The sequence below is a fragment of the Chiloscyllium plagiosum genome, chromosome 3, assembly GCF_004010195.1.
Source record: "Chiloscyllium plagiosum isolate BGI_BamShark_2017 chromosome 3, ASM401019v2, whole genome shotgun sequence".
Lineage (NCBI taxonomy): Eukaryota > Metazoa > Chordata > Chondrichthyes > Orectolobiformes > Hemiscylliidae > Chiloscyllium > Chiloscyllium plagiosum.
The window spans coordinates 73,553,595-73,573,149 of NC_057712.1; the positions used below are offsets into that span (position 1 = coordinate 73,553,595).

At 41.4% G+C, this 19,555-nt stretch overlaps 1 protein-coding gene across 3 annotated transcripts in view; it reads left to right on the forward strand.

Annotated features, from left to right (window-relative positions):
- Window positions 1-19,555, forward strand: part of cep85l (centrosomal protein 85, like) — a 299,535-nt gene that overhangs the window by 248,449 nt on the left and 31,531 nt on the right. For 2 of the 3 annotated variants that reach the window (XM_043684467.1, XM_043684463.1), the window contains exons 4-5: window positions 694-824; window positions 12,844-12,954. In XM_043684467.1, the coding sequence (XP_043540402.1) occupies window positions 694-824; window positions 12,844-12,954 (242 nt within the window). The remainder of the gene's footprint in view (window positions 1-693; window positions 825-12,843; window positions 12,955-19,555) is intronic. The other variant, XM_043684471.1, reaches the window with a different exon arrangement.

Below are 19,555 nucleotides of genomic sequence, written 5' to 3' on the forward strand. Positions count from 1 at the left end.
TTGTTATTATAGATAGATATCCAAAATATAGTAACCTTACTGCATCCTATACAGAAAGTAGCATTATGTCCGATGGTGAATGGTAGAAGCTAGGTAAATAACTAACATATATGAACTTGATTTTAGTCTGCATTGCAAACTGATATTCAAACTTGAGAAATATTGTATGACACCAAGCAAATACAAAACATGCAATTTCATGACTGAGATTCATGGTCTCCTTCAGTTACAAGAATCTTCGGATTGTACGTGTATTAACGATAGGTTGTAATAGCAATTGGGTTTTAAATTATCTAAGAAATATTGGAGTCAGCTTCCAGGTATGTTGCAAGTGCAGTTACACAAATGGACACCAATTAGTCAAATTCTTAATAGAAATAAAGAGCCAGAGTGATATTCAAAACCTAGAATACAGGTAGATAGAGTCCAAACAATGGCATGACTTTTCTATTACAGGAGAGGTTAAAATGAAAGCTAGGAGATGACAGTGAATCTACATAGAATATTAATGATTACGCTTGCAAATTATCGTGTTGATGAAAAAAGATCCTGTAAGTTACAGAAAATTGCTTTGTATAGAATTCCATTTATAAAAGAAAATTCTATAATGTTGAGTCAAATCCAGTTTACCTGTGTATTGTCAATAAATCCCAACATCTTCATTAAATGCCTGTGTCTCACTTTCTTCCTTAGATGCCCAATAAGTCACCATTGCAGGTTTCATTGGTCTACCCCACCCAGCTAAGCCAGGATTCATGTGAAAGGAACTCACAACTGAAGATGAAAGAGAATTTACTGAGAAAAAAGGATATTGTCATTGAAAGGTAATGAACAGCTTTTTTGTGACTCCTATTTCATATGCAATGTGGAAATGTACTTTATTTTGTTAACTATTCAGACAGCAATGATTCAGAAAGACCAATGGCTGCTCCTCTTGAATAAACCAGTGAAAAGATTATTACAGTATTTACAGTGGAATGATTTTTTCATATGTTTGGTGAGACCTTCATTCATAAAGGTTATAAATTATCACAAAATGACTACTGGAGACCTTTACTGACCTGTAAGAGTTAGCTTTCATTTAAATACCAGCAAAATGGCAGGACTGTTCAGCTTAATGCTAATTATAGCCATCCAGATGTATTTTTAAATTAAAAAGTAACACTAAGCCTAAGCACTGCCACTACCGCAGACAAATCATAAGCGTAACATTTTCTCACATTCTGATCTGTCGTTAGGATTCTTATGTCAATGTCACAAATGCGAACAAGGGCAGCAACTGAAGCTGTGAGCTCCAATGGGCTTTGCCTTTTCTGGTAGATGTTTTTATGTGATATAAAACCTGTTTTATTTAGTCATACATGTGTAGCAATGAGCAAAGAAGGCCACTTTGCCTGGATGCTGATTAAAAATAAAGATGCTGTTTGACCATTACCCTCAATCATGTTCTCACCAAATATCTGTCCTACTCCTTATTAAAACTACGGGCTAAGTTGGACAGTTAAATACCATTTTTTAGAAAAACTTCTTTGCTTAACAGTAATATCTGATATATTTAAACATCTTGGCTATTCTAAAATCCATCCCATGACAATTGTTGTCATTCAATTTAGCCAAATTGATATTGGGCAGTTTTTTTTAATGGGGTTCCACAATGTTGAAAATGCACCCGATATTGAACTTCGTCATATGTAGCAAATTCATAAAGGAATTTGTCCCTCAATACATTTTACAATCATATAATCAATATTGAAGAGAAAAAGCTCAAAATATTATACTTCTATGAATATGATGATTTCTCACTTTAGTTTATTCTTTTGTTTTCCTACCTGTGTGAAGCTTTTATCTGATTGCTTCTATCTATTCAAGTGCATACACAAATCTGTTATGAATGATTTTGTTCCAGACTGATCAACTTCATAACAAAATAATGAATAATGTGTGCAATCACACATAATAATGATGGCATACTGAAAACAGAAAATAGTGCTTAATTTGGATCTAAGTACTGTACTTAGACAGTCGTACAGATGGAGCAGAGAGAGAAAAAAACCATCATAATTGGTTTTTCCTGTGTTTGGTGCCTGAGTCATTCAATTCTCTTTTCCTCTGTTAACACAAAACACTCTGAAAAAAGCAACATCAAAAAACGCAGTTTGAGAAAAAAAAGCCTTCATTTATACATCTGTCAGAAACATTTCACAGTTTTTTGGCGTGCAATTAATTACTTGCATATATAAATGTTAAGACAAGCATTGATATCAGTTATTGTTCAGCAGGACCACATGCTGCATTGCTGCTGGTCAAGGTGATGATGGTAATGATGTCAACTCATTAATGGAGTGTCAGCTTATTATTTTAATAGTGCATCTAATGCATAAAGTGCTGGGGATATCTTGGGATGGGTGCTGCAAAGTCAGGTGCAATTTTCTAGTTGCTCACGTACTGACCCATTTCTTTTAATGTAATAGGGCACAATGTCCATACATTAGAGTTTGGATGTTGGACGTGTGGAGAACTGTGCAACATTAACTAAGGATGGCACAGTTAAAGGAATGGGTTACATAGAAGCAATGTTTTATTTTTTTTAAATGACTTCCCCCTTCAGTTTCCACTGGAAATGAAGGGTCAGAATTTTAAATAGATTGGAGCTAAGGTTGAAGACAGGCAACTTTACAGTTTTATCTGGGGAATCAGAATACCATTACCATCCATTAATACATTTCCATCCATTAGTGTAACATGCTGGGTACTCTCCAAAACACTTTCCATTTGCCTTTGCTTGAAAAGCATTTAAACATAGGCATAAAAATCATAAAGTTTCTACCTCTTGTCTATTACCCTATGTAAGTGAATTAGTTAAAGAAAGTATTACAAATACATACAATACTTTGTCACTTTTACTTGTCAAAATCCACGCAGTTTTAATCTTCAATCTAATTTGCTTGTCATTATAAAATAGATTTCATACTGATCGTGACCGCAGCTTTCAAACTGCAGAAAACTTTTATACCAAATCTGTAAAGTTTATTTTCAATAATATTTGTTAGTAATATCTGGCACCTTTTTACTCTTGTGGTAAATTAAGGTTAATTAGATAGAGGTGGTAAACACTGACAGGCTGATTGTTTAAACAGTGCGAAAAGATACTCTCAGACTGTGGTGCAGTCGTAATGTCCTTACCTCTGAGTCAAAAGGTCTGTGTCCAAGCCCCAACTTCCACAGAGATGTGTCATAACACATCTGAACAAAAACATCGAAAGTTAAGAGCAAGATTAGGTCATTTGGCCCATCATGTTTGCTCTGAAATTCAGTATAATCATGGCAGATCCTCTATCTCAATACCATATTCCCGCTTTTTCCCAATATCCATTGATGCCTTTAATACCTAAAAAAGTATGTCTTTCTCGAATATATTCAGTGACTAGGCCTCCACAGTCTAGAGAATTCCATAGGCCCCCCATCCTTTGAGTAAAGAAATCATTCTTCATCTTAGTTTTAAATGGTTCACCCCATATCCTGAGACTTTTTCCACTGGTTCTAGACTCCCCATCCAGGAAAAACACATTTAGTCTGTCCCAAACATGTGAAAATTGTACATTTTTCAATCAGGTCCTTCTCATCCTTCGAGACTCTAGTGAAGACAAATTTTACAGGACCTTGAAGAATTTAATTTTACGATGCTGCAAAAGGTCTCTCATTACAACTGTGATTCATCAACTTTGGCACTAGGTAATGATGTTCATTTGCAGGCATGATGGATTGAATGGCCTCCTTCTTTGCTTTACTAATTATATGATTCTAGTAACATCCTTGTTAATCTGTACTGTATCTTCCTGATTGTAAAAGTTTTTTAACAAATGCTCAAACTCGTACTTAAAATTCCAATTGCAACCTGACTAATATTTTATGTATATTCAATGCAACCATTTAGCTTTTATTTTCACTTTGTATCCCTCAATAAAACATCAATTATATTTAGTTTTATGGCCTTATTTATTTGTAGTTGACTTTTACTTTGGTACAAGACAATAGGATGATTGGTGAGTATTGGCAAGTTTTCTAATATTCTGTTGTAATAGCTTTTAATGTTATTGGATGATAGGTAAGCTCAGCCAAGTGGAGTGTACACCAATGGTCCATATGAACTGATGCACACACCAAGTGTCCACAGATGAACACATCTACAGAATGTGGCACTGGCTGTACAAGATTGAATTTTGGGTTTTGCAGTTTGACTGGCAGCTTGAGTCATTGTTGTTCAGCTGCGTGAAAGAGGACTACACAGTTGGCATGCTTAGGGAGATGGTCACATTGCAGATGAGAAGTTACACACAGCAGTGGAATCGGTAATTGCCAAGCAGTCAAAGAGAATCAGACAGGCTGTGCACTGTGGTTGCTAATCAATATTCCAATTTGGATACGGATTAGATCGATGCTTCCTCAGAAGAGAGCAGCCAGAGGCAGGTCAGGGATACTCGGGGTGACTCATCTGTATGGGGAAAGGCAGAAGAATGATAGGTAATTTCACAGATGGATTTTTCAGTGGCTAACAATGTGACTCCTTGATAGTATGTTGCCTCTCTGGTGCCAGGGTAAAGGATGTATGACTTGGCTACGGAACATTCTTCTGGGTGAGGGCAATCTGCCAAAGGTTCTTGACATCAATGACTTTGCTAGGAATAGAAATGAGGTCCTGAAAGCAAATTTCAAGGAGTTAGTGTTGCAAAGTTGGTCTGTATAAAATTGTTAAATGGGGAAAACATTGAGTGTTCCCTTTAAACAATTTTTTTTTGAGCTTTGAGTTAAAATGGACGTCTGACAGCAGCTTGAGTTTGTAGGTGCACGGAGCACCCGAATTGCAACATTTTGTATCTAAAGGCAGGCAAAGCAGCAGTTTTATCAAGACAATAGTTAGTAGTCAGAGGAGAATTGTTTGGTCTGTTAATAGTTTAGGTACTTTGTTCACTGTTAGATGTAGATAAATAAATTGTTACTTGTGGATTATAAAGTGAGCATAAGGGATTTCTTTTACTTAACCACTTGAAGATGCTGAAAGCAGGTTACACCACTTTTCACACTCTTTTTACAGATTATGGGGGGAGGTGCTCCTTTTTGGAGTATTTAGGTTTTAATTCTCAGAGCAGGGTCAACCTCCACTTTTCAATACAAGGTAGGAAATTGAAAGACAGAACCTCTAAAGCAGAAATCTCAGGATTACGCCAAGCCCCATGTGGTTGTCAGCATAGAGATAAGAGAATTGAATGATCGAACATGTAGCTGGAAAATTAATGTAGGAGGATGGGTATCAGATTTCTTGGATATTGGGACTGGTACTGGGGCTGGTGGGATCTTTACAAGCTGTATCATCTGCACCTAAGGAGGACCAGGATAAATTTAATAATGCTAATGGGGAGGGTTTCAACTTGATTGGCAGGGGACTAAAAATATGACACCAAATCCAAATCAGGGAGCAGAAGCTTAACCATTGATAACCATTCTTGCAATTGACAGCCATCCTCTTCACTAGATATTAAGTAGTTTTTGTGTTGTCAAAAACTTCTCAATTATGACTTCCATATTTCTGTACAAACCATTCATTTCCTGTTCTGAAGTTCTATGGTTCCTTCCCAGAGCAGGATTGAAGTCTCTCTTTGAGCTATTTTTGTTAGGTGCTAGGATGAAAGAGTCAGCAGGAATGCTGATTTGAAGTTACAGTCACATCAGCCATGATCTTATTGAACAGTGGAGTAGGCTCAAGGTGCTGAATATCCTACTCCTGCTCCAAATTTGTATGTTCATAAGCACATTTTAAATCCTATACTAGTGGACTTCAATATTTCTCCACACGATTAGTGATTTCTCAGATTGTCATAAATGCTAAAGAATCGGCAAGAAAAATTGCAGAATAGGAAAGAAGAGAGAGAGAGCTGATTTTTGCAAATTAGAAGAAAGTGAAGAAATTGTATATATCCTTGATAAGGTCAAACGTCTTGCGTTTTGTTGGAATTATTCATCATACTCATGACTTGTGCCTTGTAGATGGTGGACAGGTGGTAAGTTAGTCATTGCAGAATTCCCAGCCTCTGAACTGCACTCTTCTTCATTCATTCAGGATACATGGGCTTCACTGGCTGGGCCAGCATTGGTCCATGCCATGTTGCCCTTGAGAAGGTGGTGGTGAGCAACTTTGTTGATCCAGTGCTGGCCTTCATCACTAAAGGGATGGAATATAGGGAAACCAATGTTACGACACAGTTATACAAAATCCTAGTTACATCCCACTCAGAGAGCTGTGAGCAGATCTGGGCACCACAATTTGGCTTTGGAAGAATTCAATGCAGGGTTACAAGGATAACAGCTGGCCTTCAAGGGTTAAGTTAAAAATGAAAGATTAGGCAAATTAGGTCTTTATTCTCTAGAGTTTATGAGATTAAGAGGTGATCTCATTGAGGTCTTCAGAATATTACCAGGAAAAGGGTAGATAAAAACAAACTATTTTCACTATTTTAAGATTCTACAGCCAGGGACATAGTCTAAGACTTAGGGCAAGGCCATTCACAGGAGATGTCAGGAAGCACTTCTGCACACAAGTGTAGTGGAGGTTTGGAACTCACTTCCTCAAATGATAATTCAATTTTATATTTAAATCTGAGATAGATAAATGTTTATTAAGCACAACTATCAAAGGATATGGGCCCAAGGCAGGTATATGGAGTTAGACCACAGATCAGCCATGATCTTATTGAATGTAAGAGCAGACCTGAGGGGCTGAATGGCCTACGCCTGTTCATATGTTCTTAAATTAGTGTAGACACACCCATAGTGTTGTTAGGAAGCAATTTCAGGATTTTGATTCAGTGACAGTGAAAGAATAGCAATCCCAAATAAGAATGATGAGTGGCTGGGAGGGGAGCTTGCAGGTGATGGTATTCACACATTTTCTCCTTCTAGATGTAGTAGTCATGGATTTTTCCCAATCTGTGCTGTTAAAGGAGCCTTGAAAATTTCTCCAGTGCACTGAATGTTAGTGGTGAAGGAAATTACGTTTTATGAATGTAATGCCAGTACAGTGACTGCTTTGCTATGGATGGTGTCAAGCTTCTGTAATGTTGTTAGAACTGTACCCGTCCAGGTGAGTGGGGATTATTCCTTCAGGTTCCTGACTTGTGTCTTGGTAGATTGTGGACAGGTTTTGGGGAGTCAGGAGAAGAGCAGGATTCCTAGCCTCTGACTACTCTTACAGCCATTGTTTCGTATGACACATTCAGTTCAGTTTCAGTACATGGTATGGATTTCAGTTATGGTAATGCAATTCAATCTAAATTCCTATTGGTTAGATTCTCTTCTGTGAAAAACCTCTCTGTGAATGACAGTTGTGTGATTAAAAATTCACAGGCTGAGGAAGAAAGAAGAGCAGATTTGCCTGACATACTGAATGTTTCCATTCCTTTTTGCTTTTATTTTGGATTTTCAGCAACTGCGGTATTTGCTTTTCTATTGACAGTTTAGTCCTGCTTCCAGTCCATTCGGTTCAAATTTTCATAATCAAACTTAACAATCACTGTATAACAATAATCAAGTATTGTATTCCATTCTGAGCACCTTATTTGAGGAAAGATGTTAAAGCCCTGGATAGAGGGCAAAGGAAAGTTTCTAGAATGGTAACAGGAATGAGGTATTTTACATACAAGAAAAGAAAACATTAAGCTTATTCTCCTTGGAGCAGAGAAGATTAAGAGCTGACCTTATTGAGGTGTTCAAAATTAGGAATAGTTTTGACAGGGTAAAGGTGGATAATCTTATTTCCACTAGTTGATATGTCAGTAACCACAATTTCAAGATTGGCAGCACGAGAGATAGGAGTGAAATGAGAAATAATTTCTTGACTCAGAGAGTTGTTTGGATTTGGAATGCACTGCCTGGGAGAGTGGTGGAGGCGGATTCCGTAGAAGGTTTTAAAAGAGAGCTGAGTATATATTTGAAAGTGATGAATTTAGGGGTTACAGAGATAGGGCTGGAGATTGGGACTAGCTAGATGGTCTTTCAGGAGCTGGTACAGACACAACAATCTAAATGGCCGTTTCTGTACTGTAAACCTCTATGATTCTAAGTTAATGGTAATCATGGATTCAAAAAGAAGGTCCTCCCTGCCAAACTGTTCACCTTCCTTGAGGAAGTAGCAAGCTCTATGACATGATGTACCTCGATTTGCAAAGAAAGCTTCAAATAAACTTACACACACAAACAAGGTTTTTAAATTCAAATTTTTGGGGATTCACCATAAACCATAAAAACGGATAAGAAGTCAACTGAAGCGAAGTTGGGAACGCGTATATTTATGACCAATGAGAAACTGGAATATGGACTGTTTAGACATTTCTGGTTGAAGAGTCTTTATAGAATCCCTGCAGTGTGGAAACAGGCCCTTTGGCCCAACAAGTCCACACCGACCCTCTGAAGAGTATCCCACACAGACCCATTCCTCTACCCTTATCATTCCACATTTCCCTTCACTAATGCACCTAGCCTGAACACTATGGAAACTTTAACATAACAAATTCACCTAACCTGCACATCTTTAGACAGTGGGAGAAAACCCACGCAGATTCTAGATTAGAGTGGTGCTGGAAAAGCACAGTAGTTCAGGCAGCATCCGAGGAGCTGGAAAATCGACATTTCAGGCAAAAGCCCTTCATCAGGAATAAAGGCAGAGTGCCTGCAGGATGGAGAGATGAATGAGAGGATGGTGGGGTGGGGAGAAAGTAGCATTGAGTACAATAGGTGAGTGGGGGTGGGGACGGAGGTGATAGGTCAGAGAGGAGGGTTGGGGAAGGTAGCAAAGAGTACAATGTGTGAATGGGGGTGGCGATGAAGGTGATAGGTCAGAGAGGAGGGTGGAGTGGATAGGTGGAAAGGAAGATAGATAGGACAAATCATGGGGACAGTGCTGAGCTGGAAGGTTGGAACTGGGGTGAGGTGGGGAAGGGGAAATGAGGAAACTGGTGAAGTCCACATTGATGCCCTGGGGTTGAAGTGTTCCGAGGTGAAAGATGAGGCGTTCTTCCTCCAGGCGTCGGGTGGTGAGGGAGCAGCGGTGAAGGAGGCCCAGGACCTCCATGTCCTCGGCTGAGTGGGAGGGGAAGTTGAAATGTTGGGCCACATGGCGGTATGGTTGATTGGTGCAGGTGTCCCAGAGATGTTCCCTAAAGCGCTCTGCTAGGATACGTCCAGGAGACTGCATTGGGAGCAACAGATACAATAAATGATATTGGTGGATGTGCAGGTAAAGCTTTGATTGATGTGGAAGGCTTCTTTGGGGCCTTGGATGGAGGTGAGGGAGGAGGTGTGGGCACAGGTTTTGCAATTTCTGCGGTGGCAGGGGATGGTGCCAGGATGGAAGGGTGCATTGTTGGGAGGCATGGACCTGACCAGGTAGTCACTGAGGGGACGGTCTTTGCGGAAGGTGGAAAGGGGTGGGGAGGGAAATATATCCCTGGTGGTGGGGTCCGTTTGGAGGTGGCGAAAATATCGTCGGATGATTTGGTTTATGCGAAGGTTGGTAGGGTAGAAGGTGAGTACCGGGGGGGTTCTGTCCTTGTTACAGTTGGAGGGGTGGGGTCTGATGGCGGAGGTCCAGGATGTGAACGAGATGCGTTGGAGGGTAGCTTTAACCACGTGGGAAGGAAATCGCGGTCTCTAACGAAGGAGGCCATCTGGTGTGTTTTGTGGTGGAACTGGTCCTCCTGGGAGCAGATACGGCGGAGGTGGAGGAATTGGGAATATGGGATGGCATTTTTGCAGGAGGTAGGGTGGGAAGAGGTGTAATCCAGGTAGCTGTGGGAGTCGGTGGGTTTGTAAAAAAAGTCGGTGTCAAGTCGGTCGTCATTAATGGAGATGGAGAGGTCCAGGAAGGGGAGGGAGGTGTCAGAGATGGTCAAGGTGAATTTAAGGTCAGGGTGGAATGTGTTGGTGAAGTTGTTGAATTGCTCAGCCTCCTCTCAGGAGCACGAGGTGGCGCCAATGCAGTCATCAATGTAGCAGAGGGTGGGGAGTGGTGCTGGTGTAATTATGGAAGATGGACTGTTCTACGTAGCCAACAAAGAGACAGGCATAGCTGGGGCCTGTACGGGTGCCCATGGCTACCATTTTGGTCGGGAGGAAGTGGGAGGATTCGAAGGAGAAATTGTTAAAGGTGAGGACCAGTTCAGCCAAACAAATGAGCATGTCGGTGGAAGGGTACTGTTGGGGATGTCGGGAGAGGAAGAAACGGAGGGCTTGGAGACCCTGGTCATGGCGGATGGAGGTGTAGAGGGATTGGATATCCATGGTGAAGATGAGGCATTGGGGGCCGGGAAACGGAAGTCTTGTAGGAGGAGGAGGTGGAGGGCATGGGTGGTGTCTGGAACGTATGTAGGGAGTTCCTGCACTAGGGGGATAGGACAGTGTCAAGGCAGGTAGAGATGAGTTCAGTGGGGCAGGAGCATGCTGAGACAATGGGTCAGCCGGGGTGGTCAGGCTTGTGGATCTTGGGAAGGAGGTAGAACCAGGCATTCCGGGTTCCCGGACTATGAGGTTGGAAGCTGTGGGTGAGAGATCTCCTGAGGTGATGAGGTTCTGTATGGTCTGGGAGATGATGGTTTGGTGTTGGGGTTGGGGTCATGGTCGAGGGGGCAGTAGGAGGAGGTGTCTTCGAGTTGGCGTCTGGCTTCAGCAGTGTAGAGGTCAGTGTGCCAGATTACCACTGTGCCCCCTTTATCCGCTGGCTTGATGGTGAGGTCGGGATTGGAGCAGAGGGATTGGAGGGCTGCGCGTTGTGAGGGTGAGAGATTGGAGTGGGGGAGGGGGGGTAGACAGGTTGAGGCGGTTAATGTCCCGGCGGCAGTTGGAAATGAAGAAGTCGAAGGCGGGTAATAGGCCAGCATGGGATGCCCAGGTGGATGGAGTGAGTTGGAGGCAGGTGAAAGGGTCCTCGGAAGGTGGGCGGGAGTCCTGATTGTAAAAGTAAGCTCGGAGGCGGAGGAAGAAGTGTTGGACGCCACGATGTGTATTAAATTCATTGATGCGTGGGCGGAGGGGGATGAAGGCGAGTCCTTTGCTGAGGACTGATTGTTCACCCTCAGTGAGGGGGAAGTCTGGACGGATGGTGAAAACTCAGCAGGGCTGGGAGCTGGGACCCGGTGTGGGTGTGGAGCTGGGAGTGGGGCGGAGCTGGTAACTGGAGTGGGTGTGGTGGTGGAGGGAATGGGGGTGGAGTCATGATCAGGTGTGGTATTCCCCTCAGGGTTCTGGGGTCCGGGATGGTGACAGTGGGATCTGTGGGGGAGCGTGTCAGCAGAATGCAGGTGAGTGGCATTGGGGGCAGAAGTGGTGGCAAACACGTCAGTGGTGGGGGCGGAAGTCACTGAGCTTGTGACATCAGCGATGATGTGAGGGGCGGAAGTGATGTCACGTGTGGTGCATGATGAATTGTGAGAGGTGGAAGTGATGTTATCGATCACCGTGGGATGGAAACCCTCGCAGACACAGACAGTCACTCGAGGCTGGAATTGAACCCGACTCCCTGGCACAGTAAGGCAGCAGTGCTAACCACTGAGCCACCATGCTGCCCTTTATCATGCGACCTTTTGTAATTGTCATGTATAAAAGTTGAAGAAAACTTTACGTAATTGCTATTTACAAAAAGTCAATTGACTTTGAGAAGGAAAGCTTTTCAGGAGATGAGATGTGTTTTATTATTCTAATTGCAAGGCACACTGGTAGAAGGGACCCTATGCTCAAGGTTACTTGTCAAAAGCCTTTGGATTGAGGCTGCTGTGTTTTCCAGTAAATTGTGTTAAAGAAAGACCATGAAGCTAGAAAGGCTAGTCTCTGATTCTTTTGATAAATAACAGAAAAGCGTAGAGCAGAATCATTTTCAAAAATCTCTCTTGGCTGAAATGTTGTAAGTGCCTGGTAAAGTAAAAAATCAAGCTTTCTAACCAACTCTCATCTGAACTGAAATTTTATTTGAACATATCATCAACTGTCCACATCCCGATCTCAATGACAGGACTGGCTTATAATATATACCTTTTTTCATCCTTTGGCCATGGGAGTGTTTTGCCACTTGCCTAATTATTTTAAAGCTCTAAATGTCTCTGCAGACTATGTTGTCTTGTCTTGTGTATGAATGTACATGTTTGAGATAACAGCAGGGAAGAAGCTATTCTTGAATCCATTCAGATTTGTCTTCAACCTTTTATATCTTCTGCCCGATGGAAGAGAGTAGAAGAGAGTGTATCTGGGGCAGGAGGGGTCTTTGATTATGTTGGTTGCTGAAACTGAGGGAATTAATTCTGAAAAATAGATTAGTTATTAATCAGTTTCGTCACTTGTTTAAAGAATGTCAGCTTTTAGAAAATAGTTACTGAAGAAACCTGGTGGAGGTCTCCTTCGTTCTAGACTAAATTAGAAAGATAAATAAGTTGGTCATTTTTGTGATGAAATAGAACATTTAAGTTTTTGGTACAAGTGGAATAGTGGGACTTGATTACCTGCGCACTCCTCTCAGAGTCCTAACAAAGGGCTACGGGGAGAATGCGAGTAAGTGGAATTGAAACGCCCATCAGCCATGAATAAATGGCGAAGTGGACTCAATGGGCTGAATGGTCTTGCTTCTACTCCTATGTCTTATGGTCTTATGGCCATCGAGAGTTCTTCCACCCTCGATGCGTGAATGTCTCTTTTGTGTCTCAACTAGAATGTGCAATTAGAATGGTACTGAAATATTTTGTTTGTTTGATTTATTGTTGTTACATGTACCGAGATGCAGTGAAAAGTGTTGTTTTATGTGCTACACAGGCAGATCATACCATACAAAGTGCATCAGGGTAGCAGAACAGAGTGCAGAATACAATGGTACAGCCGCAGACAAGGTGCAGTGAGAAAGCAATCAACACTAACATTTGAGAGGTCTGTTCAAAATTCTGATAACAGTAGCGAAGAAGCTGTTCTTGAATCTGTTTGTATGTTTATTCAAATTGTTATATCTTCCGTCCTATGGCAGAGGGTGGAAGAGAGTATAACCGGATTGGGAGGGGTCTTCGATTATGAAGCTGAGAGAGTTATAGGAATCTTAGCAGACTTGATGCCAATCTTGCAGAATACAGTCCTTCATGCTTGAAACACTGTCTCTATCTCCCTCTCTCTCTGCCTCTGTCTCTTTCTCTCTCTCTGTCTTCTAGTTTCTTTCCAACCAGGTTTATGGTCTGATTAGAATATAGACTATGGTCTAACTATAAAGTTGGATCTTACTTCATCTGACTTACATATTGCTGTTTGGGGGATGTAGGTATGTAGTTCACCTTCTTTTACTTGCTCTGTTTGTTGATAGTCTGCATAGTTAATGACAGTGTACTAGGTTGATTGCATCTCTTTCAACCTCATTGGTTATTCTAACAGTATTTCAAGGAATACAATTATATCTAATTTTGCTCTTTATGAGTAGTCTGTAACATTTGTTTCTGTAAAGTTCTATCTTCTTTAGTTCTGGTTATTTTGCCCAACTCCATCTTGATTTCTGAGCTGCATTATCTGATATCCACAACTATGAATCTACAACCTTCTCAATGAAAGGACGTGAATGCTAACGTGACCCATGTAGAAAAACATAAAAGTCAGCTCTGGCGGAATTAAGAAATGAAATCATTGAAGTTTGTCCCTGTGTAATCTTTAACGAAGAGACTTCAAGGCTGATGAAGTACCAAGGAATTCCTTTCTCATGTAATATTCCATTTATCTCAAAATGCTCTGCAAAGTGGATTTTCACTTTATCCAGAGCTGGCTGAACAAATGGTTCTTGTGAATTTCTTCATTATAAAGTGAGGTCAATAATGTATTTCTTCAGAATTTTGATGAGAATGTTGAAACTACTTTTAGTTTTCTATACTTTCTTAAAGGTATGCAATATTTGTAACCGAGTGTGATGGACAGTAAATTGGAAGCACATGAATAATAAGAGGTAAAGTTCCACTTCAGTACCATTGAATTGAAGTGATGCTATTAGCTATGAACTTCCAAACACAAAAACATCTCAATATAAAACTGTTGGGTCCTCCAATTACTGATTTTGTGCTTTTTCAGGAAAACTAAATATTACACTTGCACAAAAATATCAATTAAATCAATTCAAACTGCAAAAAAATTGTCTTTTGCAGCAGAGCAGAGCTGATGGAACTGGACTAATAATCCAGAAGTATAGGTTAATGTCCTGGGAACCTAGGTTCGAATTCCACCATGGGAAAGGTAAAATTTGAATTCAAATAATAAATATGAAATCAATAGCTGGTTGATTGTAAGGAAAGAAAATCTTCCATCCTCACCTAAGTCTATATCCCAGCAATGTCACTGGCTCTGAATTAGCTGAGAAAGCCACTCAATTTTAAGAAACTTCTACAACGTAGGAGTGAAACCAGCTGGATGATCTGACTTCCATCTGGAAATGGCAATGGCAAACACAGCCCTGTCAATCCTTCATTATTTTCCTTACCAAGATTTTCTGCTTTGACTGAGAGAGCTGTCCCACAGACTGGTCAAGCAATAGTCTGACATAGTCATGCTTACTAACTCATACATTACAGATAATGTCACAGCCACTAGCATCACCATCCTGGGTATGTCTGATACCGCAGACCAAGCAGACCTGGCAGCCCAGCAGCATAAGGTTATGAGGAAGTTGTACTAGGATTCCTCAATGATAATTCTGGACCTTGTGAAGGCATCTGTGAAACAAAGAAAAAAGACACCTCCTTGGATTATTCCCTGTACCTCGCCCAAACCCTCAGCTGATGAAACATTAGACCTCCATGTTGAACAGCAACTGGGAGATGCACTAAGATGGGCTATGGCACAGAACATACTTTGGGTGACTGACTTTAATGTCAATGGCTCATTGCTACTGACCAAGCTGGTTGAGCTCTGAAAGACTTAGACACTAGCTTGGGTCTGAAATAGATGGTGAGGAATCCAACAGGAGGGAAAATATATTTGACCTTATCCTCATCAATCTAGTTATCACAGATATATCTGTCCATAGTTAAAAATCACACCACACCAGGTTATAGTCCAACAGGTTTAATTGGAAGCACACTAGCTTTCGGAGCGTCGTTCCTTCATCAGGTAGCTACCACTCCTGCCGCATCTAGTCATGGATGGTGATGGACAAATAAATAAACTCATGGTTTTTCATAAATGGGGATCTGGGCATGTTAGCTGAAAGTCAAAACATTCATATCCATCTTCTTTCAGAAGTGTTGAATGAATGACCTATCTTGTCTCAACTGACGTCCTCAGCATCACAGATATTAGTCTTCAGCCAGTTCAATTCACTCCATGTGTTATCAAGAAGCAACTGAAGGCACTGGATACTGCAAAGGACCTGACAATATTCCAACAATAGGACTGAAAACTGGTGCTGGAAGAGCACAGCAGTTCAGGCAGCATCCAAGGAGCTTCGAAATCGACGTTTCGGGCAAAAGCCCTTCGCTTTTGCCCGAAACATCGATTTCGAAGTTCCTTGGATGCTTTGCCCGAAATGTCGATTTCAAAGCTCCTTGGAAGCTGCCTGAACTGCTGTGCTCTTCCAGCACCACTAATCCAGAATCTGGTTTCCAGCATCTGCAGTCATTGTTTTTACCTCGCTGAAAACTGGTGTTCCAGCCCTTCCTTCGCCCAGCTACAAAAACAGATATTTACCGAGCAATATGGAAAGTAGCCCATGCAGATCCTGTGCACCAAAAGCAAGAGAAATCCAACGTGGCTACTTTTAGTGCTTTACATCTACTCTTAATTTTCAGCAAAGTCAGGAAGGGGTCATTGACAATGCTAACAATCAGTAATAACCTGGTCACTACCATTCAGTTTGGATTTCTTCAGGGCCATCAAGCTCCTGACTCCAGTAAAACTTTGTTACAAACATAAACAAAACAGCTGAATCCCAGAGGTGAGATGTGAATGACAGCCCTTGACATCAATGCTGCATTGTCTGAATATTGCATTGAGGAAGCTTAAAGAAATTGTAGCCAATGGGAATCAGGTGGAAATCTCGATGATGGATGGAATCTTGGTACAAAGGAAGATGGTTCTGATTGTTGGAGGCCAAATATCTTAGCTCCAGGATATCCCTACAGGAGTTATTCAGGGCAGTGTCCTCTTCCCAACCATCTTCAGCTGCTTCAATGATCCTCCCTCTATCATAAGGTGCAGTTTGCAGATGTTTTTTGCAAAATTCAGCACTATTCCCAACTCCTGGGATACTGAAGCAGCCCATGTCACATGCAGCAACATCCTGGACAATATCTGGGCTTCAGCTAACAAGTGCCAAGTAGCATTTATACCACACTAGTGCCAAGCAATGACCATTTCCAGCAAGAGTGAATCTAATAATCTTCCCTTGATGTTTATTAGTAAAGCTATCACTGAATCCCTCACAATTAATATCCTGGGCTTTGGCATTGATCAGAAACTGAACTGGACTAGCCATGTAGCCATATTACTTCTCGAAGCAGGCCAAGGTTAGAAATCCTGCTTGAGTAACTCACCTCACCTCCTGACTATGTAGTGGATCACTTTGAAATATTAACTAAATTGTAGGGACTTGGTGGGCCTAGTGGTATTATCTCCAGACTACAAATCCAGAGACCCAGGTAATGTTCGGGTGACCTGAATTTGAATCTCTCAGTGGCAGATGGTGGAATTTGAATTCAATAAAAACAACGTGGAATCAATAGTCCCATGATAATTGTGAAGCCATTGCCGAATGACTTGGTTCACTAACATCCTTTAGGGAAGGAAACTGCCATCCTTAGCTGGTCTGGACTCCAGACCCAGAACAATAAGATTGACTCTTAAATTCTCTCTGGGAAATTAAGGATGGGCAATAAATACTGGCCTAGTCAGCGATGTCTTCACCCTGTGACTGGATTAAAAAAATTAGGAACACCTTGCCTGATGTAACCATTGTCTTATTAAAATGCAACCTACAGCCGCAGAATAAACAGTGCAAATTTTATTTTCAAGCAGACTGATCTATTCAAAATATTAACCAACAGTATGAAAGTCTTAAATTCTACATGTAAGTATGCAGTCTATTAGAGAACTACTCGATATAATACTAAGATAGTTGACTTAGTGAGAGAGAACATATTGCGGTAGTTATTCGCATCTAAATCTTCACCTTGCAGCCAAATCAATTGTTGGTCAGTTCCCTGACACTAATCCTGTGCATATTATTGGTATTACTGCTTTGAGTAACATGTGGGGTCATTTACATTGGGAGAGTCAGATCAGTTTTCATGTTACAGGTATATCCAGTATAGCTTAGCATCAAAGAAACTGGCTGAAGATCTGTACAGGGACAGGAGTAGAATTCTTGATACATCAGCATTTTGATTTACTGAACGTTCTGCATTGTCATTTCAAATTGCAGTTTTTAGAAACGTTGTTGCGCCTTACTGGGTTTTTCACAGAGTAAGAATGAACTTGCACCTCATATTGTGCTTGTCCTGATGCAAAGACATATAGCATATTTCCAACATATTTTGCTTTTGTCGATAAGATATTCCAGCTGTATTTCATAGGCAGGTTTGGCGTGATTATGCATATAAATAAAATGGTGCTGTTTCTTTTACCAAGGAGTTTTGCATGTAATTCATTTATGCTAATTTTGCACTAAACCCATTCTTGCACATAAAATTTTCTAAACCTTTTGTGCAGTTACAACCCACTGAGGTAGTGCAATGAAAATCAAGCCCTGCTATTCCCAGAGTCATCACCAAAGTTAAAGATTCCTCAAAGATTCCCTGTCTTTTTGAAACAGGTTGGCAGCATGGATCACTGTTTCTGTACAAACAAGAGTTACTTTTTATGGCAAATAGATTCTAATTAGATAAACAATTATGAACTATTCACATATAATTGTACAAGTTAAATCTTTAACCCCCTTATAAACCTCCCTCCCACACAGATATAGACCAGAAAGAAACATGGGTGTGATGGGTGGAAGGAAAGACTGAAAAGGCAGTTAAGCAAAAGTTAGGAATGCCTCATCTTCCGTCTCGGAACACTTCAACCCCAGGTTATCAATGTGGACTTCACCAGTTTCCTCATTTTCCCTCCCCCACCTTACACCAGTTCCAACCTTCCAGCTCAGCACCATCCTCATGACCTATCCTATCTGCCAATCTTCCTTCCCACCAATCTGCTCCACCCTCCTCTCTGACCTATCACCTTCATCCCCATCCCCATCCACCTATCATATTCTTTGCTACCTTCTCCTCAGCCCCACCACCCCCCCTCCCATTTATCTCTCCACACCGGAGGCTCCCTGCCTTCATTCTTGATGAAGGGATTTTGCCTGAAATGTTGATTTTCCTGCTCCTCAGATGCTGCCTGACCTGCTGTGCTTTTCCAGTACTACTCTAATCTAGACAATGAAAAGGCTGTTAATTGGTCTCAAGCCACAGAGTTCACTGAGATGATGCTTTCGATCTTGTCAGTACTTGCTGGTGTGCAAGCCTCCTTAGAACCATATAGTACAAAAGAGGCTTTTCAGCCCATTAGGGCTGTACTGCCAAATCTACGCTAAATCTAAACTAGTCCCACTTTCCAGCATTGGCTCATAGTCTTCTCCAGGTATTTCATTTGCTTGCAGGGAGCACAGAGTGACTAGTTCATACTTGTAAAGTTTCTGATTTATTAATTAAGAGCTACTACTTACAGCAATTGATGAGGGGAAACAAATAACAGCAGTCCTTGCACTGATCTCTATAGAACACCACTGGTCATAGATCTCCAGTCAGAAAAACACCCTTCTTGCTGGTAACTTCACTGGCCTGTCTGGCTTACAGCATTCAAACAAGCACAAATCTTTCTTTCCCTGCAGCACAGGGCTGGCTTAATGGCTGTCTTCAAGCCATGACCTTTAATAAATGCTCATCTGTATCAATATGCCAGCCTATTAACAAACACAGGCAATTCCTTTATTTTTGGATATTCTTGGAAGGGTAAACATTTGGGGTGGCATGATGGCCTAGTAGTTAGCATTGCTGCCTTACAGTGCCAGGTATCCGGGTCCGATTTAAGCTTTAGGTGGCTGTACAGTACCCTATGAGTGTGGAGTTTACACATTCTCCCTCTAAGTGCATGGATTTCCATCTGGTGCTCCAGTTTCCATCCAAACTCCAAAGGTGTGCAGGTTAAGTGGATTGGCCATGCTAAATTGTAGTGTCCAGGGATGTGCAGACCAGACCATGGTAAATAGAGTCATAGAGTCATAGAGATGTACAGTATGGAAACAGACCCTTCAGTTCAAACCGTCCATGCCGACTAGATAGCCCAACCCAATCTAGTCCCAGCTGCCAGCACCTGGCCCATATCCCTCCAAACCCTTCCTATTCATATACCCATCCAAATGCCTCTTAAATGTTGCAATTGTACCAGCCTCCACCACATCCTCTGGCAGCTCATTCCATACACGTTCCACCCTCTGTGTGAAAAAGTTGCCCCTTAGGTCTCT